Source organism: Vombatus ursinus, unplaced genomic scaffold (assembly GCF_900497805.2).
Source record: "Vombatus ursinus unplaced genomic scaffold, bare-nosed wombat genome assembly UNPS02014821.1, whole genome shotgun sequence".
NCBI classification, from domain to species: domain Eukaryota; kingdom Metazoa; phylum Chordata; class Mammalia; order Diprotodontia; family Vombatidae; genus Vombatus; species Vombatus ursinus.
The window spans coordinates 21,733,570-21,756,101 of NW_020954599.1; the positions used below are offsets into that span (position 1 = coordinate 21,733,570).

The window sequence follows — 22,532 nt, forward strand, 5'->3', positions numbered from 1 at the left end:
GTGTGTGTGTGTGTGTGTGTGTGTGTGTGTGTGTGTGTGTGTGTGTGTGTGTGTGTAATTTACTTGGAAACTTGAAAAGCTGATCAAGACAACGTAAGCCCAAAAATGAAGAAACAGAGAGAAAACTACTGGTATTTAATTGATAAGCCAGAAGCCAGAGAAAATACCAGGTATGACAAAGGAAGAGGAATATAAATGGAAAGACACAGTAATTTTCCAGAAGAGAATATTAAAACAGTAATAAAACTTGTGGTCTCATATCTGTTATAAATATAAGTAGTATGACTAATACACAAATTGAATTGGAGAGTCAAGGAGATAAATTTGTCTGCCAAGGTGTCATTGAGGTTTGGGGTGATGTTACTCCTAACTGGAATATAGGTACAGGAGGACATATTTTTAAAAGGATGTATTAGGTAAAGTCACATGGCAAAGAAATCCATAAATGAGAGGCAGAAAGCATGATGGAGACCATTTGGGTGAGGGCCAACAGAAAGAGGAGAAAAAGCAATTTTGTCAGAGACTATATTACAGATATCCCAGAGAGTAAGAGCAAAGATGTTTTAGTCATTGACATACTGTAGAGGATGCAGAGGAAAGGTGACCAGAATTGTTAGTCTGGAAACTGTCATACAAACATTGCTTAAAGGAAGTGGGAATAGTAAGCTAAGGGAAGAGAAAGCTGAGGGTGGTGGTGGTGGCAAATGTTACCTGTAGGGAGTAGCCTAAAGAATTTAAAATATTAAGAAATAAACTCTAGACCTTAGTTGGGAGCAGATGTTGTTCTCCCTGTTGCCAAAGAATCTCAGAAGGAAAAGACTGATTTAGGAAGGAGATTTTAATCTCTCCTTCCACGTGCAGGTCACTTCTTTAATTTTAGTAGGCCTGTCAGGTGGAAGAGTAAGGAATGTTCTGATGGTTCCCCAGGGCAAAATTAGGAGTAATGGGTGGAACTTTCAAATAGGCAGATTTTGAGTTGATGTAAGAAAAAAAATCTGAACAATAGAGTTGTTCACAAGTTGAAAGGGCTCACTTAAGAGATAGTGAGTGTCCCATCACTGAAAGTACTTAACTAGAGGCTTCCTGATGACTTTGTAAAGACACTGCGGAAGAAATTCTTATTCAGATATACATTTTGGCCATAGATTTAAGTAGTTCTTAGAGACCATTGAGTGCAACCCTTCATTTTACATAAGAGGAAACTGAAAGGCAGAGAAGTTGTTATTTGCTCAAGATTACAGATGGTAAATATTTGAAGTGGGAGTCTTCTTGATTCTATGGACAGCTAGGTGGTTCAGAGGATAGCACTCTGCCCCTTGAGTTAGGAGGACCTGAGTTCAAATCCAGTCTCAGACACTTCCTAGCTGTGTGACTCTGGGCAAGTCATTTCACCCTGTTTGCCTCAGTTTCCTCCTTTGAAGGAAATGACAAACCGGTCCAGTGTCTCAGCCAATGAGATCATGCAGAGTCAGGACTGACTCGAACGATGCAACAACATAAGAATTTACTATTTCTAAGTGCTTTAAGCTCTATCCACTACTACTTTCTGCCTCTAAGGTTTTGAACTTGGATAATCTAGATTTGAGTGTCAGCTATTCTCCCTTTTTTACCTGAGTGACCTTGGGCAAGTTGCTTTATCTTTATGAGCCTCAGTTTCCTCATCTTTAAAATGAGGAGGTTGAGCTAGGTAATTTCCAGCACTAAATCTATGATCCTTCCTCTGAGGTTTCTTCCAATTCTGAGATCCTATAGTTCCAACGTGTGCTGCCAATATGGCTTTGAGGTCCTCACCTCAAACTATCAATCAGCCAAGGCACGAAAGGTATTTTATTTGGATGTGAAAATGGCTAATAGAAAGGCATAAAGTAGATACAAAAGGAAGTGAAAGGATAAGGATGGATTGATACTATATAGTAGCGGCATTGATTAGCTTGGCCAAGTAGTAGAAAAGATAGTGACTTGACAGATTTTGGTTTTTTGTCTGACAGTTTCTCTCCATTAGTGCAGTATTTACTGAGCACCAAGTATAGAAATGCATTGTACTACATGCTTTGTGTAATATATGCAGATACATATGTGTATGTATATATTTATATGTGTGTATATGTATATTATATACATATATGTGTGTTTATATATGTACATATGTGTGTATGTGTGTATATATATGTTATATACACACATGCGTATGTGGTTTGGATCTATGATTTCATTCATGAAGGATTCATGGTATCCAAGATCTGTCGCTTATAATTTTAGTGAATTTCCTGGAGCAATGAGAAGTTAAGGGCTTCCTCATGTTTATATAACTCGTACATGTCAGAGGCAAGATTTAAGTTCAGCACTTTCTGATTCAGAGGCCAGCTTTCTATCCTATTATATCATACCACCTCTTCACACAATACATACAGTCAACCCAAAGGTGGAAGTGACAGATGATCCAGTTGGTGCAAACAAATATCAATAAAATATAGGCACGTAGCTATATGTTAGTTCAAAAATTCTTAATTTTCTACCCCCTGGAGTGATAAATAGGAAATAATTTAATATCTTTGGAAAATGACTGAGGTACAAATACTTATAGAGGACTCACAATGTGAGATGTACAGAAAACAGTATTAAGCATTTATTCTGCTTTATATTGCTTCGAACAAATTCAACATAAATTTTTTTTTGGGTGAGGCAATTGGGGTTAAGTGACTTGCCCAGGGTCACATAGCTAGTGTCAAGTGTCTGAGGTCGGATTTGAACTCAGATCCTTTTGACTCCAAGGCTGGAGCTCTATCCCCTGCACCACCTAGCTGCCCCTCAACATAAACTTTAAAAAAAAAATTTCTTCCGTAAAAATGAATCAGAAAATTAGTGTGTCAAAATAATATCTAGTATTACAATACTTGAAAGTTTGCACATTTGAACGTCATAATAATCCTGTGACATAGTGCTATTATTGTCCTCACTTTGTAAATAAAGAAACTGAGGCAGAAAGAAAGAAGTGATTTGTCCAGGGTCATACAGTTAATAAGCACCTGAAGCAAGATTTGAACTCTGATCTTCCCATCTCCAAGTCCTCTACTCTACCCAACCCCCTTTTAAAAAGATGTGAAATAACAAAGGGTAGTAGTTTAAAGGAACTGTATCTTTATAGAACCCCACTCTGGCTCATTATAAAGATGTGTGCCAGTATTTACAACAGCATTGGACGTTCGTAAGGGCCTGCTCTAGGAGCCTTATTGAACAAACAGCAAATTTACCCTATTTACTGAGCAGAAAGGAATGAGTTAGACATTATAAGTGGGGGGTGCATAATTTTAAAATGTGGAGCTACTATCACATTCTGGCACTGAAGACTATTATCAGTTTAAAATATCTCCTTCAAAACATTCTCGTTCAGGCTTTTTACCTAAAGAAACATCCTACATACATGAATTTACTTCATTCTAACTGCTCTTTGGGAAAAGAGAAGGTTGCCTTTCTGCTTTCACTCCCTAAGAGAGAGTGCTACCTTTTGCATGAAAGCATCCAGAATTCTTTTCTGAAGGTTTGACTTTAAACCTGTTTTCCTGTGGTTTGGGAGCTCACAGGCTCAACGATTACTTTGCTTATCTCGCTTTGCAATATGAGAGCCCATATGGTTAGAAAGGTACAGTGTTATGTCCTCCTTGCTCTTTAAAGGGCTTTCATTGTGGTAGGTGATCCAGGAAATCCTGCAGGTGCCTGCCAAAGATGCTAAGAAGTGACATGTGGCCAGCTCAGTTCATGAGGACTATTTATCAAGTTTGAGGATTATCCTTGTTCCTTTAATCTTTGCCTGTAGGCTGCTGTGCAGATTTAGAGAAGCATGTGGTAGTCCTTCAGCACCTACCCCAAAGAACTGGGACCTGAGAAACACTAACCAGTATTTTTTTTCTATGAACTAGATGACTCCAGGAGAAAAGGGTTTTGGGAAAGAGATTTAAACTATTGGCTGTAAGGGGCTTTCTACATTATCTGTTAATGACAGGCTAATCTGACTTTGATGAGAACAGAAAATTGATAGGTGATCTTTCTTCTTGGTATTGATAACAGAAGAAACAATTTTTTTTAAATGCAGTGAATCCATTTTTATTCATTTACAAATTTGGCAGTGAGATTACAATTTTGTTGTTGTTTCTGGCATGCTCCTTCTTCTATCAATGCAGACCAGTATCTGCTCTGCCATATCTAGTGTTAGCTGCCTGGGAACGTTGAAAAATTAAGTGACTTGTCTAGGGTCACATGACTAGTATAGAGGCAGGACCTGAGCCCAATTCTTCCTGGTTCTAGTGCTGGTTCTACTGGTTCTAATATGTCTTACTGCTGCTGAAGCAGAGGGATAGGGACTAGATGGACCTATGATTTCATAAGTATAAGGGATGCCCCAGGGTGGAAATTCACTCTACCGATGCAACTTGGCACATTTTCTGCATTTTTTTGTTTTACAAGAGAGTTGCTTAGAACCTTAAAAAGTCAAATTCTTGCCCTGGGCCATACTGCCAAACGTGTTAGATGCCAAATCTGGACCTTTGTCAGATGCCAAGCCCATGCCTTTACAGCTTCTGGGTCAGCCTTCCTTTCCACTGATAACAATTGAAGAAAGTAAAATTCTCAAAATGTACCTTTATTAATTAATGGTAACTAGTAATCATGCAATAATCTACATGGATAATTACTAGTTATCATTAATTAATAATAATAACAATTATTATTGTTGTTGTTGTTGTTGTTATTTAGCTTCATGATGTATATCAGAAATGTTGGGAAGATTCCCCAGCTCTAGAGTACCTCCCAATTATCTTACTGATACCTGGAACTATACCAGAATAATTTATTTGGCTTGAGTTTTTATCCCCTATTAAAATGCACATTTATCCCAAAGTGGTAACATTTTGAGTTTTATCTGTGACTAGCACGTTAGTATAAATGAAAGTCGACATGATTTGGAAAGCCATTGGCCCTTCAGGCAAAAGACTTTGGTTTGAGTCAGGCATTTACCATTTAATTAAGCTGTGATCCCAAGGCCAAATTCCCTATTTCCCTTGGCCTCAGTCTCTTTACTAATAAAATGGGAATGATAGTATAGCCACCTACTTCACAGGGCAATACGGGTAAAGTACTTTTTAAATTGGAAAATGGTATAGGGATCTTCTATAAGGATTATTGGGTCTGTCTGGTATGGGAAGTTGGGGGAGGTTAACTGGATTAGAAAGATGAGGTAATGGTAACCTATCCTGCATATGCTTGTGGGTGGTGGCTAATATTGTAGAGATCCCTGCAAGAATCAATAAAGCCGAACCAGCCTTGGAGCATAGCCCACCCATTTCTTTGCTGGGCCACACACTGAGTTTGGAATACAGCTATATAGAATAATTACATCATGAAGCATTCAAGTTATTCTGTGTCCCTAGAGCCAAGACTAGAGGAGGGGATGAGAACTAAAGATATGGTTGAATAAAGCTTCTTAAAATCCAAATATACTGATGATTAAAAATGAAAAATTATATTTTTTCATAAAGCCCATAAGCCATCATCTGAACTAAAAATATCTTGAATTTGTATGACTTTTATTTTTCAAAGCATTTTCACATATTTGATCTATACAATTGTACTTTAAGGTTGTCATAAAAGACAACAAAAATGAATGTTATCGCTACTTTTAGATTTGCTAGTTTCTTTCAAAGCTCAGTTCCAGTGGCACATCGCACATGTGTCATTTCCTGTCCCTCTCAGATGATTGAGTTTCCCTCTAAAATTATCTTGAATTTACTTATATATTTTACATCTACAGATTTGGGTGCATGTTGTCAATCCCAATAGAATGTAAGTTCCAGAGGGCAGAAACTTTTTTGTGTTAGCATCCACACCAGTTAGCATGGTGGCTGGCACATAGTAGGTACTTATTAAATTTTTCTTGGTTGATTATTGACATTTAATAGATGACAAGACTGAGCACGAGGAAAGTCAAATGACTTGCCTAAGTTTTCATGATTAGTAATAGAGCTGAAACTTGTATCTGATCCCTTGATTCCTCATGGTTGTTCCATTATAATAACACTGGCCATACAATTTCTCAACAAAAGTAACTTCAGCCTTATCTGCCCTCGGCCCAACATGTATTTTGTTTCTTTCTTAAAGGCAACGGGTACTCATAACATGCATCTCTTTCTTATAGATTTTCATATAATTTCATAAGAGGATGAACTAATGTATTTAGAGCTAGAAGAAAACCTTCCAGTTCCCTAATTCAAGTACCTTATGTCAGAGAGTCCTTCAGGTATCTAAGACTTAGTTGACTTGACACTGGTCATTTAACTAAAAAGGAGCAGTGTGAACTCATATTTTAAAGAAAAAATGGAGGACATTTGCTGTAAGGTTTGTCTTCTCTCTTCCTCATTTCCTATCATTTAGATGCCTTCTGCCATGATCTCTTCCTTCACTCCCGGCTGTCCTGCATGATGAAGTGATCTAACTCCTTAGTAAGACAACCTCTCTACCTCTTCAAGTGATCCCATTCCATCCCATCTCCTCCAACAGATTGCTTTCTTCTGTCATTCCCATTCTTTCAATTATTTTCAATGTTCCTCTGTCTACTGGCTCATTTCCTACTGCCTACACACATGTCCATGTTTCCCATGTCCTGAAAAGACATTTGATTTTTCCATCCCCACTAACAGTCATCCTATACCTCTTCTTCTCTTTGTAGCTAAACTCCTTGAAAAGGCCATCTACAGCAGGTGCTTCTGCTTTCTTTCTTCTTATTCCCTTTTTGACCCCTTACAACACAAATTCTTACCTTATCATTCCACTGAAACTTCTCTCTCAACAACTTTTTCTTCAATCTTTCTTCTTTACCTCTCTTCATCCTTTGATGCAACTGATCATCATCTTTTTCTTGACATTTTCTTCTGTCTTTGTTCTTGGGACACTACTATTTCCTGGTTTTCCTCCTACCTATCTGGCCATTCCTTCTCTCTATCCATGCCGGATCCTCATCCAGATCACACGCTTTACATATACATACTCCTCAGGGTTCTGTAGCAGGCCCTCTTCTCTTCTCTATCTATATTACTTCACTTGGTGATCTCATCAGCTCCCAAGGCTCAAATGACCACTTCTACGCCAATAATTCTCAAATCTATCTATCCTGTTCCAAACCCTCTGCTGACTTCCAATCTCACATCTCTAACTTCCTTTCATACATCTCATGCTGAATGTCCAGAGGCATCTTGAACTCAACATGTACAAAGCCAAACTTAGAATCTTTCCCCCTAAGCTTTTCCCCTCCTCTAAACTTTCCTATTACTATAGAGTGCAACACCATCCTCCTAGTCCTTAAACTTCAAAACCTAGGGATGACCCTGGACTCCTTGTTATCTCTCACCCTCCCTCCCATATCCCATCTGTGGCCAAGACCTGTTGATTTCACCTCTCCTCTCACCTCTCTCATAAAGCCTTCTCCAATCTCTCTTAATTCCAATCCGTTTCCTCTGTTAATTTATCATGTATAAAGCTTGTGTTGTATATATTTATTTGTATGTTGTCTCCTCCATTAGATTTTAAGTTCCTTGAGGAAAGGAACTGTCTTTTGCCTCTTTTTATATCTCTAGCACTTAGCACAGTGCCTGGTATCCTTGTTTAATAAACATTTATTCATTCTTGATTGATTGTTGTTTTTATTTGCCTTTATTTTACATAATACTCAGTAAATTTTAACCACAATCATTCTATATTTAAAGCCTTAGAACATTTTAATACCTGGTACCATGAGTATGCTCTGTCTGAGGGGTCAATGAGAATGGTGATGATCTTGGCCTTGGGAACCAGAGATGCAGCTCTCCTGGGAGCTTCCTCTGAATGGAAGTAATTGGCGCTCTTCTCAAATAGAAAATCATTGGTAATATTGGAGGGGATGGGGAAAAAATCCATATACCTGGTGGAGGGATGAGACAAAGAACAGAAGTCAGAATATGAACTCTCACATTTTCTCTGTAAAAGTTCTAAGCCCTTTGTTTTTCAAGTTCAAATTTTACATAGGATCAAATTTTAATCATTTGAGGCTAATCCTTAAGTCAGCAGTATTCCTTGAATGTAAAGGAACAATGTTCAAAGTATTCTAGTGATTCATTTCATTGGAAAAAAAATACTCTTTGCCCATGAGTCAGTGTTATCAAAAGCTAAATCAAGAAAACTATGCTTATCATGGTTTTAAAAATGAGCCTTCCTCAGAAGGCATTTCTAAACTGCAAAATTATATGTGTGACCTTGAATGCAAAACTTCCTAAATTAAGATTAAAATGTGCTTGTAAGAAAGATGTGGAACTCAGAATAGCAATAAGATATGAAAGAGATTAGAGTATAGTTGTTCTTTGCTTTTTTTTTAACTTCTGCTTAATTTGTACTATGCAAAGCAATGTGGACACATTACTGTCTATCTAAAGTAATTAAGGAAATATTTCCTGCTGTTTTGATTCCATGGAGCCTCTGTAGGTTCACTCTTCCATATGCCATATAAATGTTCCTCTTTGTCTAGATTCCAGAGTTAGTATGCTCTGAGGTTACACAGTGCAGTGCTTGAAACCTTTGAAAAGTGCTTTGAAACATTTGAAACCTTCATAACTGCTCCTCACATCTGCAATCCCCAGGTGTTCCAGAAATAAATATAAAGGGAACCATTCTGAATCCACCTAAGGCTCATTTCTTCCTTGGACACTGGAGATAGTGTTTCGCAAATGCCAAGGTAAGAGGAGCCTTCACTACTTCTCTGCCCCAAATTTAGTCCTCAAGTTGGACTCAGACATAAGAGAAAACCACTCTTTTCTAATCTCTAGGTCTTTGATGGTGACTCCAGTGTTTTCTAGTGGTTATCCAAGAGCCAAAGATAATCATATTATCTTGGTACAGAGTAAGGGCATTACACACATTTAAGAATGTCCAGCCTTGCTCACTGACATTCTTGTTCCTAATCCAGTATTAGCCATGCCCACCAGTGGGAATTCAATTAGGGAATTAGGCTTATGTGTGATGTTAACTCACTGAGGCATGGCATATAAGTGTATGTATCCAAGGAAATTCTCCTCACAGAATGCTCCTTCATTTATTGAGGAATTGGGGGAATCATGTCAATATATATTTAAAATGGTTGGAATCCAAATAATAAAGTAGAGGAGACTTCAGAAGATCAATGACAGCATCAGGTACATTCTATTACACTCTAGAAGAAAATATACATGTCAAAGCATTTTTGGCGATATTGGTTTGCACAATTTATGAGATGCAGCAACTGTTTCTCTTAAACTATGTATACGACTAATGATAATGTGGTTTTGTCAATGTTCTAATATGAATGTTGAATATCACTGTATTATAGTCTTACCTGTATAGTGTACGTGGTTAATAAATATATATTAGAACACATATTAAAAAATTCATATCATCCTAGTTTCTCTGAATATCAACAGGAATGTAAATGAGAGAACTGACTATATCTTTAGCAAAAAAAAATTTTCTAGACATAATCAAATAACATGCTTTAGAAAATTTAAATAACCTTATTAAATATTCTGATGAGGAACTCCACCATGTTCTTTATTCAATCATATTATTTTACTAGAAAAATATTATCATTATTGTACTGTCCAAATAAAATTATGGGCAACACTGATTAAATGTCTCATCATTATGAATTAATTTCTAATTCATTGTGATAGCACTGAGCATAACAAATTCATCTGGTAATTATGCAGATGTCCTGAGTACATCTATAATTGCTCCATTATGATTTAGCGTGTATTAATAATATACTTTCTTTTTACTTATCCTTCTTACCAGTCAATTCCCTTCTGATAGTTGTTTCCATTAAAGAACTGAACTTCTTCAAATGTTTTTGGACTGGGGAGATTGCTGATGATGGAAGGATGCATAAGTAGAAATAAATAAAGTGCAGTTGTCCCTACGGCAAAGAAGAGGATAAAGGATTATGGAACACAAACACTGAAGAAAGGAGATGTCTCAGCTTTTATTCAAAGCAATATTTATCAAAAGTAAAAAGGGGGGGAAAACCATTAAGCAAAACAGTTCTCCCCCGTGTCTAAACGATTTCCTGGAGATGTTCAGCATTCTTAAACTAGCAATATCCTCGATTATAACTTGTTGGACTCAAACAACATTGATGTGACTTTGTTTTTTATTTAATATGATTATAACTAATTTATTATCAAAGAACAACAAAAAATAAGAAATTAATTCCTAAAATAAAGCCAAAACTGAGACAGAGAGAGAGACAGAGAGAGAGAGAGACAGAGGGGGTGGTGGAGGGAGAGGGAGAGAGAGAGAGAGAGAGAGAGAGAGAGAGAGAGAGAGAGAGAGAGGAGGTCTTTGTCTTTGTTGTTGCTGTTCAATCGTTTCAATTGTTCCAACTTTTTCATGACCCCATTCGGGGTTGGCTTTAGGCAGGTAAATAACAACTGATTCCCCCACCTCCCAAATCTCTAGAAATGGATACTCCATTATTTTACTCAGCAGTGTGTTCCTATATTTCAACACCCTGCTGGATAAGAAGTTCTAAATGGAGCTATTAGTTTTTAATTCACCTTTTCACAAATCTTGACTTGTGATATCATCATTTTGGAGAACTCCCAGTGCATAAGGTCACTTCAACTCCCTCCAACGATGCAGATCAACAACTTCTCTGTTATTAGTCCCATTTTACATTTGTTTTAGAACATCAGTTCTACAACTGAACTATATCGACAAGTAAATAGGATAGTGAAAATTTCCTTCTTATGGTTGTTGTTGAGTCATTTCAGTCGTGTGTGACTCCTCGTGACCCTGTTTGGGGTCTTCTTGGCAAAGAAACTGGAGTCATTTGCCATTTCCTTCTCCAGTTCATTTTACAGATGAGGAAATTGAAGCAAACAGAGTTAAGTGACTTGCCCAGGTTCATAAAGATAGTTAGTGTCTGAGGTCGGATTTGAACTCAGTCATTCCTGACTCCAGGTCTGGGGGCACTCCATCCACTGGGCCACCTAGCTGCCCAGGGAATTTCCCTAGCTTACTATATCTGACTGTTTCCAAACTAGCTCATGCTTCATATCCCATCTGGCCATTCACCTGGGTCATCCTGCCAACTGCCCTGAAACTGTGTATGTCCTCCTCTGCCATTCTCTTCTCCTGTTTTCCACTTCTTACTATGATGTCAGTAAATCAAACCAATACCCTGTGGCTTTACTCCCTATTCCTACCTCTTTCCAGTTTGGTCAAGTGTTGTGTCCTCCTACTGAAATATAAGCTCTCTGACAATGAGGACAAGGGCAAGGACAGACAAACTTTGTCTCCCTTTTGTATTTGTATTCTTCATGTCTATTATAGTACCTATCACATAGTAAGCACTTAAGAAATGATTTTATCATTCACATGCATGCATGTATGCATTATTCATTCATTCATTCATTTAGTCTACATGTCAAAGATATTATTAAGGAAACAAATCGGGGAAATTAACTTGGGCTCTTGCTTTGGAGCAAGCTCAGTGCTACTGCTGAAGGACAGAAAGGAACTCAAAGAAGAACTGGAGGAAAAACATAAGATACTGCCCTCAGATATGTTTATGTACCAGTTATACATCTCTCTCTGTCTCTCTCTGGCTCTGTCTGTCTGTCTCTCTCCCTCTCTCTCTCCCTCTCTTTCTCATTTCTATTTATCTAGGTATAATTTTATGAAAGAGGGAACTTCCTGTGAATAATTTGCTTCACTACTGCAGATCATCAGCTTAGCTGCAATTTCTAGTCTTAAAGGGTTGTGTAGAGAGAATTGCTTTTATTTAACATGAGCTGAGAAATTATGTGACTTGCCCAAAGTCAAACAGCCAGGTATATTTCAGGGATGGGACTTGAACTCAAGCCTTTCTGTCTTTGAGGATAGCTTTCTATCCACTTCCCCTCCTTGCCTCTTACATGTTGTACTTGCATACATATAATATCACTCATAAGTAACCCCCTGGATAGGTGGCACAGAAAATAGAGCTCTAGGTCTGGATTAGGAAGACCTGAATTCAAATTCAGCCTCAGACATGTATTAGCAGCATGATCCCAGGCAAGTCATTGAATCTCAGCCTGTCTTAGTTTCCTCAACTGTAAAATGGGGATAACAATAGCATCTACATCCCAGGGTTTTTGGGAGGATTAAATGATATAATATTTGTAACACACTTAGCATAGTCCCTGGCACATAGTAGGTGCTTAATAAATGTTTGTTTCCTTTCTCTCCTTCCTCTACTCCAGTTGCTGCACATTCTACATTTTCTTTTTGTGTGTGTCTTCCTTTTTGCTTTAGGACCTCCACTGAGTTTATTTTGACGATGATTTCTCCCATGTGACAACATGGGAGAGTGGGAACACATACAATATGCCATGTCCCATGGCCATGATCCCTACTGGGCCAGTCCTGGTTCTACCTGATTCCAAATAAGGATTTTCTTATTCTAATGTATATTAAGTTATAGTAAATTATATTTTTATGTATATATATATGCATGTAAATCTCACACATTTGTGTATATATGTGTACATATATTTTATATGTGTGTACACATATGTGTTTGTATGTCAGAAAACAGAGTTCATGACAAATTCATCTCAGTAAAAGTTAGGAGGAGGGGAAGTATAACATGTAGATCAGAAATTGCTCAGGATTCAATCCTTGAGCTGCTAGGGAACAGAGAAGTTAAATAGCTTGCCAGAGATCACACAGTCAATGTGTGTCAAACACTTGAGCTGAACTCATGTTATTCTGATGGAGGGCTGCTCTCAGTAGGACTGGAGATAGACTTGGAAGGGAACTTTGAGACCATCCAGGCCAACCTCTCATTGTCCAGTTGAAGAAACTGAGGCCCAGGGAGTTACAGTGATTTTCCCATAGGTGACATAGGATGACAGAGGGTGGTTTCAGATCCTGTGACTCCAAACCCTCTGCATTTCCCAGGGTGTCGTGTGGCCTTGTACTTTATCGGCTGAAATGTATTTGTATTATTATGTCATCTCAATCCTTTTAGAAGTCAGATCTCTTCTATTTAGATAAAATTGAAAATTGAAAGCTGGTATGTGACAATGGAGCATAATTTCAAGCTGGAATGGGTTTTTGGGGTTATCTAATACAAACCCTTCTTTTTGTGGTTGAAGAAACTGAGATCTTGTCTAAATTTGTGGCATCTCTGCCACAAAATGATAAATGATACAGCCGTTTGCTTCTCCCTCCTCTCTCTTTTTCTGTCTCTGTCTTTGTGTCTCTCTGTTTCTCTTTCTTCTCTTTCTGTCTCTGAATCTCTCTCTTTCTCTCCCCTCTTCCCCTCCCCTCCTTCTCTTTTGCTCTTGCTCTTATTATAAGGGGTGGCTCTTTGGAAGGGGGAAAAGGAAGTATAAGGATGGATTTGAACTCAGGTCCTCCTGAATCCAGGGCCGGTCCTCTATCCACTGCACCACCTAGCTGCCCCAATAAAATATTTTTAACAGAGGTAAATGTTATTAAGAGCTGTCAGGACCCTAACACTGGAATCCTTTCCCCTGCTATCTGACTAGGTTATGAGTTGTTAACCTGGGTTCCACAGATAGCTTTCAGGAGGTCTATGAACTTAAATGGGAAAAATACACCTTTACTTCAATATAATTAGTTTCCTTTGTAATATCATGTATTGTATTTTATGCATTTAAAAACATTATTTTAAGAGATCTATAAGCTTCACTAACCTGCCAAAGGGGTCTCTCTCTCTCTCTGTCTCTCTCTGTCTCTCTTTCTCTCTCTCTCTCTCTCTCTCTCTCTCTCTCTCTCTCACACACACACACACACACACACACATGCAGGTACACATGCATGCACACACGCATGTGCAATGCACTATTGGAATAGTGTTTTCAAGGGGTTAACACCTTAAATACTAGAGACGTTAGTCTTCTTAACTCCTTCTGCTTCCTTCTTGCTACCCATCTACCCCTCCTAGCTCTCTGCTCCAACTACCTGTGTCTACCTTGGAACATTGGGAAGGTCAGAAGTGACTACTTACAGAAGCTATTGCCTTTCATTACTACCTCAGGGTGCCACTAAATAAAATAATTTGGGAACCATTCATTTAATTGATGACATTTACATTAAAGGAAACTGGACTTCTTATAATCAGAGTTGATTGGGTACAATTCTTCCATCTCCTATGAAATGTCTCCATTTCCCCAGTGGGCACACCCACTGCTGTCAATGGAAATTACCTGCCACTAAAGAAAAAGGAGGCTACAGAAAAGACTTCACCTTAAGCTATGAGATTCAAAGGGGCTTTAGACATTTTCACGTTTCTCATATGATAACATCATTATACAAACCCTGAAATAATTTATTCTTATACAATATATTTATATAATACTATTTTTAATTTTTTTTAATTATTTTGGGCAATATTTCTGATTTCATTGTTACAAGGAATCCTGGTCAGAAAACTCCTTCTACCAAAGCAGATTTACCCCTAATTTACAATGTATATTTTGAGAGAGTTACCTGAGCCAACAAAGGGTTAAGTGACTTACCCAGGTTTATATAGCTACTAACTAGAGCCATTAGTATGACTTGGACACTAAGATATTAAATTCTTATTAGAATGTAAGCTCTTTGTATAGGAATCACTTCATTTATTGTATTTTTATCCCTGGTGCCTAACATAGTGCTTGGAACATAGATAGTACTTAATGAATGTGTAGGGATTGAGTGACTACTTACCTACTTCTTTTTTGTTATATCATTTTTTTTATTCATTCATTCATTCATTCATCCATTTCTTCTATTTATTCATTCATTCATTCATTCATTCATTCATTTATTTATTTATTTTGGCAATGGGGTTAAGTGACTTGCCCAGGGTCACCCAGCTAGTAAGTATCAAGTGTCTGAGGCCAGATTTGCACTCAGGTCCTCCTGACTCCAGTACCAGTGCTCCATCCACTGTATGACCTACCTGCCCCTATCATTTTTTTTAAAGGGAAAGTTAAAGACTTACATTGTCCTCACAAGACCTTTGACTTATGAGTCCTTTCCAAGTTCCAACATCATGACTCTTCTGCAGTCTCTTCTTGGGGCCTCCCTCAGTGCCTAGGGCCTTTTCACCCTGGAATATCCATCCAAAATGTCAGCCTCCTTCTCTTATTGGTGAATTTCTCCAGGAGGTTTCATTTCGGAGAGGGGCCCAGGCTAGCCAACTTTCATGCCCTCCTGGCTAGGTTTCTAACGTTCTGGACCATGCCTCCATTTGGGTACATCTCCCCAAACCTTTTTCAGCTCCCTGTTATGTGTTATATTCTCCCATTAGAATGTAAGCTCTTTGAGGGCAGGAATTATCTTTCTTTTTTTCCCCATTATTTATGTTCTCATTGCTTAGCATAGTATCTGGCACATAGGTAGCAATTTATAAATGCTTGTTGTTTTGTCTTGCATTTAAGAGGCATCATGTTATAACTGATAGAGTGCTGGACCTGGCATCAGAAAGACCTGGGTTTAAATCCTACCTTAGGTACTTATTAACCATGTGGCCCTTGGCAAGTCATATAATTATTCTTGTCTTCAGTTTCCTCATCTGTAAAATGAATGGGTCAAAATCACCTCTAAAGTCTCTTCTAGTTATCAATCGGTGGTCCTATGATAAATAATAAATATAATTTCTTTCCCCTATACAGAAGTAAGTAAGCAGGAAAAACCTTTTTCCATCCTGTAATTCTGTAGCAGGCAATAACAACAACAACAAAATGTTTTCCATGACAAATGGTACAGAGTCTATTTTAAAATTAAATTTCAGCACTTCTCTGCAACTTAAGCATTTTTTTTACATATTTAGTAGGCTTGTCTCAGATCTGGAACTGCAAATGACTTGGGAAAGTAAGTATATTTTAAGCAAAAAAAAATGAAGTATTTCTGAAGCTACCTAGCTGTTTTCTTACTTTCCAAATATATGCATATATATATATACATATATATGTATGTATATATAAAACATGGTGTCAGTCCAGGTTATATTTCTTTAGGACAGTGGAATTTCAGCAATTGATGTCTAATAACCAGGAAATTTCGCCCAAACCTTTAAAATGATCTACCTTTACACAGTACCAAAACCCTAGGATGGGTCATGTTTATTTATTATGATTATTTGTATTACGCTATGGTTTGTGAACTCACTGATAAATCAGAATGCTTCTATTCAAATCCAGTGAATTCCAAACACATCAAGACAATAAAAACTTTAATTAATCAGTACATGAGCAAACTGTATAAAACTGTCACATACTGAAGAAAGTATAAAATACTCTAATTGAAAGTGTCATCTGATCAGGGAACTACTTTAATTCTGTTTTACCACATCCTTATACTGTGTTCCTTTAGTGACTGAGAAAGTACAAAGAAAGTATTCCTGTGCCCAGATGTACTGGGGACAGAAAGTTTAAGATGTGTCGGTGAGTTTAACACACTCTCTTCTCTGTCTCCGGTGACAGTGACCACATATATTAAACAATATGTTCTCCTTCTATTATGGTTGAAATAGTGGCATTTGTCCTTGGCCAATCTCAGTAGAAACTACCATACCAAGAAGCTTAGCATCCCTCCCTGGGTCACTTTCTTATCCCTGGCTCCTAACAGTATTTTGTACTTAAATAATTTTTGTTGAGTGATCACTAGTAGGGTGGAGGGATGACCATAATGAATGAAGCAAGTATCCTCAAAGAACCTTCAAGAAGGGCTTTTGTTCTATGCTGGGGATGATTCAAGCTAGTTCCTTGGTAGTTTAGATTCCATGGTGGAATCAAAAGAGATACTCTAAAGTCATTCAATAGTTAACAAAAAGAGATTTAGTTAGCCATAGCAGGAGAAGGATATTGAGTTGATTTAGTTTAGTGAAACGGGTTTTACATAAAATATTAAAATAAAAAAAGAAACTTAAATTAAAACGACTCTGATGTACCACCTAATATCTACCAGAAATGACAAATGCTGGAGGGAATATAGGAAAATCGATATACTAATGAACTATTGGTGTAGTTGTGAACTGGTCCAACCATTGGGGAGAACAATTTGGAGCTATGGCCAAAGTGCTATAGGACTGTTCATACCCTTTGACCCAGCAATACCACTTACTAGGTCTACATTCCAAAGAGATCAAAGAAAAAGGAAAAGAATCCACACGTACAAAAATATTTATGGCAGTTCTTTTTTGTGGTGGCAAAGAATGGGGAATTGAAGAAAAGTTTATCAGTTGGGAATGGTTGAACAACTTGTGGCATATGATTATGATGGAACACTATTGTGTTCATCCGAATGACTGGGGGGATGGTTTCAGAAAAACCTAGAAAGACCTAAATGAACTGATGCAAAGTGAAAAGAACAAAACCAGACCATTTTACACAGTAACAGCAATATTATAATAATAATCAACTGTGAAAGACTTGGCTACCCTGATCAATACAATAATCCAAGACAATTTAGAAGGACTCATGATGAAAATTGCTATCAATCTTCAGAGAGAGAGCTAATGAACTTTAAGTACAAATTGAAGTATAATTTTTTTCACTTTATTTTTATTGCTTTTTTGTGGCATGGCTAAGATATGATTTCACATGTGTAATGGGCATCATATTGCTTGCCTTCTCAGTGGGTGGGGGATAGGGTGGAAAGGAGAGAGAGAATTTAAAACTCACTTTTAAAAATGCTTTAAAATAAAAAAATAAACTAATACACACACATACAGTGGAGTTGGAAAGAAAGATTTGGGCTAGAGGCAATAGAAAGCTATTGAGTTTACTGAGTAGGGAAATCACATGGTTAAGTCTGTGTTTTTGGATAATTGCTTTGGCATCAGAGTGTAGAATGGAATAGAATTGGAAGGGACTTGAGGCAAAGAGATCAATTAGGAGGCTCTTACAATAATCTAGGCAAGAAGCAGTGAGGACCTGGATTAACATGTTATCTCTAAGTGGAGAGAAACGGTTGAAAGAGATGTTGGGAAGATAGAAATGGCAAAATTTGGTAACTGATATGTGATGAGAGAGAGGAGCCCAGGATAATGTCATCCTGGGAGACTGGAAAGATGGTAGTGCTTTTGACAAATAAGGAAATTTGAAAAAAGGCAGAGTTTGGGGAAAATAATAAGTTCAGTTTAGGACATGTTGAGATTAAGAAGCCTCTGATTTATCAGTTTGAAAGGTCCAATAAGCAGAAAATGCCTTGGGCTAGATCCACAGACATGGGAGACTCCTGTTTAGATACAATAGTTAAAACCATGGGAGGTGAGGAGGTTAAACAGAAAATGTAAAGGGAGAAGAGAAGAAGGCCTAGGTCAAAAACTAGGAAAATGGTCTCTTTTTGAAGGCCTACAGGGAAGAAGGACCCACTCTCCCTAGGGCAAGCCCATTCCATGTTTGGGCAACTCTAATTGTTAGGACGTCTTCCCTCATAACAACAAATGCAACTTCTTTTTGCATCTTCTACTCACTGGTCCTAGTTCATGTTCTGAAGCGAAACAGAACAAATCTAATTCTTCTTCCACGTGACAGCTTTTTAAATAGTTGAAGATGACTGTCACATCTTCCCTCCCTCAAGTCTTCTCTTCTCCAGGCTAAAATATCAACAGTTCATTCAAACAATCCTTCTATTGCATGCTCTCTGTTTGTCTTAATATCCTCTTATCCTCCTCTGAATGTACTCCACTTTATCAACATCCTTCCTAAAATTTGGGACCCAATACTAAAAACAATCCTGTCTGCTAATGTCAGACAGATATAGTCTAGACCTGGATACAACGTTCAGCATGAGAGGCATCCCCCTCTTTCCAGATCTTAGGCCTCTCTTAATACATTCTAAGATTTCAATGGCCTTTTTCTTTGCCATATCACACTTGATTCATATTGAACCTGCAAATCACCAAAATATTCAGATCTTTTCCAATATTAATTATTTTCCAGTTAAGCTTCCCTTATCTTGCCATTATGTTTTTTAAACTCAAGTTTAAAATTTAAGATTTTATATTCATCTTAACCAAATTTTTTCTTAGTAGATTTAGCCCTGATTCTGTCATCCAGCCTATTATCTATCCCTCCCAAATTTATTATTTATAAATAAATAGCCATCTATGATTTCATGTATATCATCAATAAAGTTGCTGAGCACCTTAGGGTCAAGGATGGATCCTTAGAACAAATTAACCTGTTGGATCTAAATATTCAACCAGTTCTGAATGAATCAGACTGTCCTATCATCTACATGACATTGCTCCAACTTGTCCACAATGATTACATGAAAGATTTTGTCAAATACTTTGCTGAAATTTCAGTATATGTCCATGGCATTCCCCGATCTACCACTTTAGTAATCATATACAAAAAAAGAAAAAAATAATTAAAGGTAATCTGACATAGACTGTACTTTATGAAGCCGTGCTGACTTTTAGTGATCATTGCTTCCATATTTAAAAATTCAAAAAATATCACTTTGACAATATGTTCTATAATGTTGCCAAGAATCAATCAATAAGCATTTATCAAGTATCTACTATGGCTAAGCACCATGGTCACAAAGACAAAAATGAAACAGTCTCTGCCTTCAAGGAGTTTACATTCTACTTGAATGGAAGCCAAATTCATTAACTTAATGACCCCATTCTTCTTTTTTAATTCAGGTAAAATATACCAATCTTTGGTTCTTTCTCACTTTTCCCATTTTCCATGATTTTTCATAGATCACTGAGACAGTTTAATAATCTTGCCCACCAGTTCTTTAATTGCCCTGGAATACAGTTCATCTGCATCTCATCTCCATTTGTAATTATCTCTTTCCTTATCTTGGTTCTTGACTCCCTGCTAATTGTTTCTTTCCTATCCCTCTCAGTCCACAATTCATTCTTCTTGACTAAGCGCAGTCTCCCATCTTCTCATTTTATAACAGAGGAAAATTGGAGCCAAAGAAGTTATATGACATGCTTGAGTTCATCAATCAGTGACTGCCAATTATTGACTAAGCTGGTCTCCTGATCCCCAGTTCAGTTCTCCTTACATTGTGTTTTTCAGTTAAGTTTCCTTCTGTTTCCTAAAATAATATTGCAAATTAGTTTGTCACATATTTTGTGGACATTCAGAATGGTAATTCTTAGTCAGTCTAGTAAACAAGTGGGTCTAGTTTAGTCAGACTATAAGTCATGAAGGAATTCATTTCTAAGCAGTTTATAGCCTTTGCAGACATCCTTCAGCTTTTATAGTATACAATTTTTGCAAAAAGAAAGTGAAACATGGTCCAGAAGATTCCAAAGGAATGGCTGTTTTTTAAAAGAAGTTATCGAACCCTATGGTGACATGTCTCAATGCATTATCATTCTCTCCTAGTTTTATGAAATATTTTTATCCTGTCTTGGTCTTCCAAAATTTACATTTGTTTTTGTATATTTCAGGGAACACTTCATTCATTTCTAGGAAACAAAAGATCTGAAGTTTGGTAAAAAAAATAAATGATCAGCTAGTCTAATATTTGTTCTTTTTTCAACAAATACCGTTTTTAAAATGCTCCATAGAACTGCAGGGTTCTATAAAGTATCAATAAGGGTTCCTTGAAAGGAACTGGGAGCCTAGTAGATTGATTTAATTTGTGTTCACATCCACACCTCCATGTTCCATTCCTACATTGCTCAAGCTGCTAGAGTTCAGAGGCAAACACAATAAAACAATGAATTTCCAAAATCACACACTGTTTGCAAAACACTCCTCTCAGCCACTCCTCAGTCAGAATCATGATGACCTCTGCAGAGAGCTGTCAGATTTCTTCAAGCAGCACAATGGCTAGAAATGGATATTTCATATGCTTTGCTTACATGCAGTAACCACAAACCACAGAGCATAACCTCCTACATGATAGTTTATTTTCCTCTAACTGCACAGATTTAAAATGGAAGTCTTTAAACAAAGGACTTTCAAAGGAAGAGGTGGATTGCTAACTTTCCAGCTGTGCCTACCCTAAAAGAGTTACTACTGAACACCGTGAAACAAAAACAAATAGGTTTAGCAAAGCTTAAAAAAAAAGTTCCCAGGGAGAGTCTTTGGTGTATGAATAATGGACTGCCAATCAATTATAAAGTCATTTGGATTCAAGTGTAAATAAAATAGAAATTGATGAAAACTCATCTTTCTAGCAGCTTGAGTAACTAATGTTTGAGACTGTGACATAAGCAAAGGAAATTCTCGTTCTCTCATTCACTTGTTCAGTTATTGTTTCATTCAACAAAAGCATAACCAGGCATTCCTTATGATTCTACGTATGTTGGTGTTATAAAAATAAGGTATGTGTATGTGATGGGGGGAGAAGGGCCAAAGAAAAAAAATAACAGTACCCAACCAAGAATTTTAAGAGGAATATAAATGTTTCCTAAAGGTCCCATAAACCATCTAAATGCATCCATGGCATTTGGCACAGATGTATGGAAAATGCACAAGTCACCTTTCTCACCTGTTTTCTGAGGTCCTATCACAAGGAATTTTGGGAAATGGTCACAAGTTTTGTCTCTGGACCAGATGTCCCTGTGTCGTTTATCATCACATGGATTCTGCAGGGAGAAACAACAGTCATCTTTACAGATATCTTGCCTGTTAATGTCCCTGAATCAATTTATGTGTGTGCATGTGTATCTGTGTATATTAAATGTGTGTGTGTGTGTATATATATATATATATGTGTGTGTGTGTGTGTGTGTGTGTGTGTGTGTGTGTTAGACTTTAAGGTTTTTGTGGGCATATGGACTACATCATTTTTAATATTGTGAGGTGATTAGTGTTCTCTTCCCTTGACAGGAATTATAACTGCTACACCTTTTATATTTAAAGTAATTTCGATAATGTAAAGGTATGAGCATAGTGTAAGAGTGGCCATTTCATTTATGAATGGGGATAAGCTTGGACCCTGGCCTCTTCTTGTGGAGCTCCTTGATAAAGAGTATCCCATATCAGAGGCATCTAGTTGGTCTCCCAGTGCTCTTATTCCATCAGGGTTAGGGGAGGGTCTGTGTCAAAAATGATTGGCCAATGAGCAAGAAGAGCCTTCTACCCAGTGGACTTTAAAGGGAGAGGCAAATTCCTCTATTACTCTTTTCCAGAATGGTGGCTCAGGACTCTTCTTTGGATTTCCTATGGCAGGGAAGAAGAGATTATTATCCCCTCCCCTACTTTCCTCCCACCTCTTTCTACTGCAGCTGTTCCTACATGGCAAAGAGAGCTTGTGAACGCCTAGTTAACTTAAGCCTGGGCCTCAATTCTTTGGTTTACTTTTCTGCTTTGTGTTTCTTTCCTGGGGCTAATTGTAAGGTAACTATATCTACATCTACACCTACATCTACATCTCCATCTCCATCTCCATCTCCATCTCCATCTCCATCTCCATCTCCATCTCCATCTCCATCTATATCTATATCTATATCTATATCTATATCTATATCTATATCTATATCTATATCTATATCTATATCT

General features: G+C 37.4%; 1 protein-coding gene across 2 annotated transcripts in view; it reads right to left on the minus strand.

The window, feature by feature from the left end:
• Positions 1-22,532, minus strand: part of LOC114024535 (bifunctional heparan sulfate N-deacetylase/N-sulfotransferase 4) — a 342,555-nt gene that overhangs the window by 16,926 nt on the left and 303,097 nt on the right. For both annotated transcript variants that reach the window (XM_027837569.1, XM_027837570.1), the window contains 3 exons: positions 21,520-21,616; positions 9,841-9,964; positions 7,771-7,945 (listed from right to left, as the gene is read on the minus strand). In XM_027837569.1, coding sequence (XP_027693370.1) covers positions 7,771-7,945; positions 9,841-9,964; positions 21,520-21,616 — 396 coding nt within the window. The remainder of the gene's footprint in view (positions 1-7,770; positions 7,946-9,840; positions 9,965-21,519; positions 21,617-22,532) is intronic.